The sequence below is a fragment of the Nanorana parkeri genome, unplaced genomic scaffold (assembly GCF_000935625.1).
Source record: "Nanorana parkeri isolate BGI_ZX_2015 unplaced genomic scaffold, ASM93562v1 scaffold47, whole genome shotgun sequence".
NCBI lineage: Eukaryota > Metazoa > Chordata > Amphibia > Anura > Dicroglossidae > Nanorana > Nanorana parkeri.
The window spans coordinates 1,882,683-1,888,196 of NW_017306315.1; the positions used below are offsets into that span (position 1 = coordinate 1,882,683).

The window sequence follows — 5,514 nt, forward strand, 5'->3', positions numbered from 1 at the left end:
TTCCTGATAGAAGAGTCACATACAATCAGTTCTGATAGAGCCATCATATAATACACTTCTACTAGTCTAATAACAATCATTCTGGTGTCTGTGGGTGGTCTGCACTGACTCAAAGTGGCAGCAAAGTACAAAAACATCCAACAATGCAGAGCAGGGGGCTATAAGCGGGAGGAGGTGGATAATATATGGATAGGACATAGCCTGATTGGGGTGGTAAGAGGTTTGTAGGCCCTGGAGGAGATCCTCCTGCTGTTTCTAAGGGCCACCTATAACATAGGACATGGCGAGCAGTGTTACAGGACAGGTGAACAATCTGAATGGAGCCACACAGCAGCCACAGATCAGATGGCATCCTTCCAAGGATGGGCAGAGGTGAGGAATATTGTCCAGAGTCCAGCTCTGCACAAGGGCCCTCTTCTTTCTTTGACCAAGAGGCAATTTTCAGGTCATCCGATATATGTAGATGTTTACTAGCCGAGTTTACACACAACGAAAAGTCATCAGCATCTTCTATATGGATGTCTCAATTTTTTGGGGGTCTCATCTGGTCACCATGGGGTGGTTGACAGAACCTTCTCCAACAGCTCAGACCATGGAGGAAGAGAAGGGTTCTGGTTGAAGGAAGTATTCTTGAGGAACATCTTGCATCTGTTTCTGAAGGCAACAGCCAGGGTGGGGATGCTTCTTCAACAGTTAATGACGGTGAGGTCACTGGCGCAATTCAAACAAATGTGAACTGCCCTGGTTTTTAAACATTACTTTGGTCCTATACAATATACACAAAGTGACGTCTCATTTCATAAAATGTCCCCAACATTGCTCACTCCAGTAGACCTTGGAAGTATCTCCATGATCACATTTCTTGTATCAGCAACCTGGCAATAGGATGTGTCATGCCATGAGCTATGAAGTGTCTATTCCCAGAGATACAATGAGAACCAGGCTGTATGAATCTAGGAATGTCCATACAAGTTCTTCATGGAACGTAACCATTGTTCCCGACCACTTACAGAGCCGGAATATAAAGACTTCATAGTAGATCATCCATTAATCCTATGGGGTTCTCTGGTCCTAGGTAAATGAAAAGATTAGAGGAATGAAAATGTGGTATAGACTGGCAGATCTTTCATGTAAAAGTCTTTCTAGTACTAAAACCCAACAAATAAAACAATTACCCACCAACAGGTCACTCACCACCGTTTCCTAAATAATGAGATGTCAGCTAGAAGGTCTGACCAGATAGATTTAAAGGAGAACTATGAGGTGAGTGAAAATCACTCAACCTCAAAGTTTGAGCCGACGTGTGACAATGAAACTGTCACAGGTTGGCTTATTAGATCGGGAAGTGAGCGAACACATACCGTCGCTCGCTCAGTTCTCGATCCTGTCCCTGCAGAGAGCCGTGACAGTCAGTCACAGCTTCCTGCAGGGATTCCCCCCTCTCCGCTCCGATCCTCCAGCGCTGACTGGGGGAACGGATGGGGGAGGGGGCGGGTACAACAGGCTCTGCCTCTAGATAGGCAGAGCCAGCTGTCACTCACGCAGCTGGGTGGATCTCGACAGTAATGTCGGGATCCGTCCCCGGCTGCGGCGGACTCAGTATACCGCGAGCTGTAGCTCCCTATATACTGAGCTTTGGGTCACGGGAGGACGCTAGTATATGTCCTCCCGTGACCCTTAAGAGAACTATGGAGAAAAACACTTACTCCATAGTTCTCTTTTAAGGTGGACGGCAGAAGCCTTGTAGGAATACAACAAGACCGAGGATGTAGGGGTCCCAAGACAAAATGTCATCTCATCTTGTCCCATCTTGTAGGAATAGATGAAGAGTGACTCCAGAGAAGGAAAACTGGAAGATCAATTCACAGCAATGGGAGGGGACAGGAAGTGGTGGGATTTCTCCCCAGTAGGGACAGAGAGAGATCTCATCCTTCCACAGTCCATAGGTAGTCAGGATGAAAAAGTTGCAGTTCTAAGAAAAATTAAATCTTTGTTTTCTCAGAACCCAAACAGGATATGGGACTTCAAGCCCCATATACAGTACTATGCCTAACCCAGCCACACAAGTTACAGTCTGGTTGTAGAGTCTCTATACAATATCCTTTAGGTTTGCCAAAACGGTGTGATATTAGGACCTACCTATTCAATCCATTCACTGTGTAACTATCCAGGTAGACCCTTGTACTACATAGTTGGTGGTAGATCTAAAGTATATTGTACAATCAGATTGTAATGTGTATGGTGAGCTTTACTAGTTGAAAGTTGCTTGGAACACCTGAGCTCATAGAAGAAAAAAAAGTCAAGCTACAATCCTACTACCTCAGATGACGGTTTTGCAGTGTTGCGGCCATGACGTTCTCATCTCCTTGTTGATGTAGATATACAGCCACGTTACGAAAGGGAAAACAGCAATGGAGACGGCGATAAGCAGCCTCAGGCCACCCATGGACCCCCTGTAAGATAATCGGTGTGATATGGGAATGTCATCTATACAATGTTACAGGCCAGTATTCAGCAAACCAGTCCGTCGTGATCATAAAGCCGACACTCACCTCCCAGAATTCCGGCAGAGGAGAAGCCACAATACGATAATCGTCAACCCAGAGAGTTCCCTGTGGAGACAGAATGCCAATCAGTTGACTGGTGACACAACCTGGTAATGTGAATATTAAAGGAGGTCTCTGGCTGTCTGACACTAGGAGGGATGGCTAATGGTCCCATAATGGACAAAAGTCCAGAAGTGTAGTGAATACTGTAACACAGGGTAGGCAACCTATGAATTCCAGCTTTGGTGAAACTACAAATCCTTCTATAGGAGCCATGCATGTGGCTGTCAGTCTTGAAATGCCTCATGTTACTTGTAGTTTAAGCACAGCTAGAGTGCCGAGGTTGCTTACTGTAGACCTGATTTGAAAGCGCTTGGCCTTTGTAGGGAACCGGAAGGCTTTATTCACCAATGCGCCCCCCAATCTGCAGTGTCATATATATACCGTGGTGTCCTATACTACTAGTCATGTGTCCCTGCAGAGCAGTTAAGGCACCCACCCATTGTTGAATGCACACTGTGGTGCTGGAAGATGCCATGCTGTGTTGACCCACCTGCCTTCCTCCTCGTGCAGAATGTTTTTCTTGCCGTATACAAGTAGAGAAATGAACAGACAGGAAGCTCCAACCAGACACACTGCAGAATGGAGGTCTGACAACGTCTTCCAGATCACATGACCTGCGCAGGGAAACAGAATAATGTCATGTTAGAATTAATAATGAGTGAACCGAGCGAAGATGGGTTCGCTGGACGTTCTCCCAACAATTAAGAGAATTTGCTGACCGCAAATAGCTTTTCGTGGAACCCCATGCCGTTTTTTGCATGTGGCCCCTCTTACATAGAGAAGAGATGTGTCCATGTTGCTGGGACAGGAAGTGAGGAAAAATATAGTAGTAGAGGTGCAAACCACAACGGAAGCTAACAGGAGGTTCTAACTAGGGATGCACCGATATATCAGCCGCCGAAACATATCGGCCGAAAATTGCACTTTCGCATAATGCCGAAAGGGCCATTTTCCTGCTGATACAGCGGCGCATCCCAGGTTTCTTTCCTCCCCGCTGGGCGCTGCTCTGTGTTCCAGCGGGGGAGGAGAGAAAGTGACAGCTGGCCGAGCGCTACGGGAATAGAGCGCTGTGAGCGTCCGGCGTCTCTCCTCCCACGCTGCTCAGCCTCCTATCACAGTCCGGTAGAGCGGTGTGTGGGCGGAGACAGGCTGCGCTGTCACAGGAGGCGGAGCTCTCCTTCCTGCACCGCTCGCTCAGCCTCCTGTGACAGCGTGTCAGAGAGGACAGCGAGATACAAACACTCAGAGATCGCTGAGTGTTTGTAGATAATTGAGGACATGGTATGGTTACTATATACTCAATTATGAATGAATGGGAGTGATCTACATCACCTCCTACATCACTTTCTGTTTATTCATGATTGTGGTTATAGTAAACATACTCTGTCCTCATGTTATCAATGAAGAGGAACACGTACCACACAAACACTTGCTACACAAGCTGAGGGCTATGGGCATAGATGAGGTGGTGTGTACGTGGATAGAGAACTGGCTAAGTTCTAATCCTTCCCAACTACATCCAAAACTTTGGCTGGAGTTGGACCTTGCTTGCAAATCCTTTTTATGATGTTTATGATTTTGAAATATAAAATTGTTTGTGTTTTTTTAATTCATATTTTATTAAATAGATTTATCCATTCCTTTTTAACTTTAATAATGCCCCACAAGTTGTCGATTATGTCTTATTTGGAAATCTCTATTACAATACAGTCCGTGTCTGCTCAATGCTGTATAAAGCTTTTATTAGTTGTGCTAAATTTTAGCAATGAAAACAAACGTTAAAATAAATCTCAATTATTGCCGAGAACCACCATCCCAGGATATAGATTTGATGGGGTTTTGCCATGTGATGGAGTTCAGTTCCCTATGTGTAGGCATTTCTTACCTGTTATGTCTGGCTTTATGCTGAGCAGAAGGATGAGGGTGGCTGGGACCAGATAGATCACCTGCAATGAAGAAAGCATTTCGGGTGGAGATACTGTGTACAATGTGACACTACATATCATAATGTAACATTCGGAGCACAGCCAGATAGACATAAGGATGGACAGAAACACAAAGCTCCTTTATAGGTTATTCACCTGTGTATTTAGTTGTTTGCCTGGAGTTTAGCTTGCTATACATTACATTTTCTAGACTGCTGCGCTATACATTACAGTCCCCAGACTGCTGCACTTTAAACACTGTGCTATACACACTGTGCTATACATCAGTGGCGTAGCATGGGTTGTCAGCACCCGGGGCAAGGCGGGGCAAGGCAAGTGCTGCCCCCTACCCCTAGTGCGGCATTGTGACAGCTCTGATAGTCAAGCAGATTTATCAAAGTCACAGTCTACCTGCCACCCCTGATGAAGCGCCTCAAAACACTTGCTGATGCTACAAGGCTGAGACCCAACCTGACTGTTACACAACATTGGAGCATTCACACCGAGCCAAGGAAAATACAAGAAAAAAACGGAGATCAGGGAGTCAAAAGGTATCAACTGTAATATATATATATACACATACACACACAAACCTATATAGTGGCTAAGGCTGGGTGGGAGATGCGGCAGGTGCACCTGTGTGGAGAGATCGCCTATGCTCCCAGTACAATCCCAGTACAGGACTTCTTCCTTCCCACCTATGTGATGATCGGCGCCTGTAGTAAAGGGCTCCTTGTGGCCTGACTCACCATGCCTGCAGTATGTGTGCCAAGGCACGCCAAGGGGGACCCCGGGCTCCAGGATATCAGCTGTGAGTAGGGTCGCCACCTTTTCTTCAAGCGAAACCCGAACACTGCAGCGACGCGCGGACATTTTTTTGGGAGAATGAGTCGCAGTTTATTCATATGGAAATAGCGCTGCCCAGTCATATGTAAATATCACAGTTTACACTATTTTTAAATGGGGGGGGGGGCGGTCTT

General features: G+C 46.1%; 1 protein-coding gene across 1 annotated transcript in view; it reads right to left on the minus strand.

The window, feature by feature from the left end:
- Positions 1 to 995: 995 nt before the first annotated feature.
- TMEM220 (transmembrane protein 220) overlaps positions 996 to 5,514 on the minus strand; it is a 9,654-nt gene continuing 5,135 nt past the window's right edge. The window contains exons 3-7 of the mRNA XM_018573303.1: positions 4,495 to 4,555; positions 3,100 to 3,223; positions 2,553 to 2,612; positions 2,320 to 2,453; positions 996 to 1,071 (exon numbers count right to left, since the gene is read on the minus strand). Of these exons, the coding sequence (XP_018428805.1) occupies positions 2,321 to 2,453; positions 2,553 to 2,612; positions 3,100 to 3,223; positions 4,495 to 4,555 (378 nt within the window). The 3' untranslated portion in view covers positions 996 to 1,071; position 2,320. The remainder of the gene's footprint in view (positions 1,072 to 2,319; positions 2,454 to 2,552; positions 2,613 to 3,099; positions 3,224 to 4,494; positions 4,556 to 5,514) is intronic.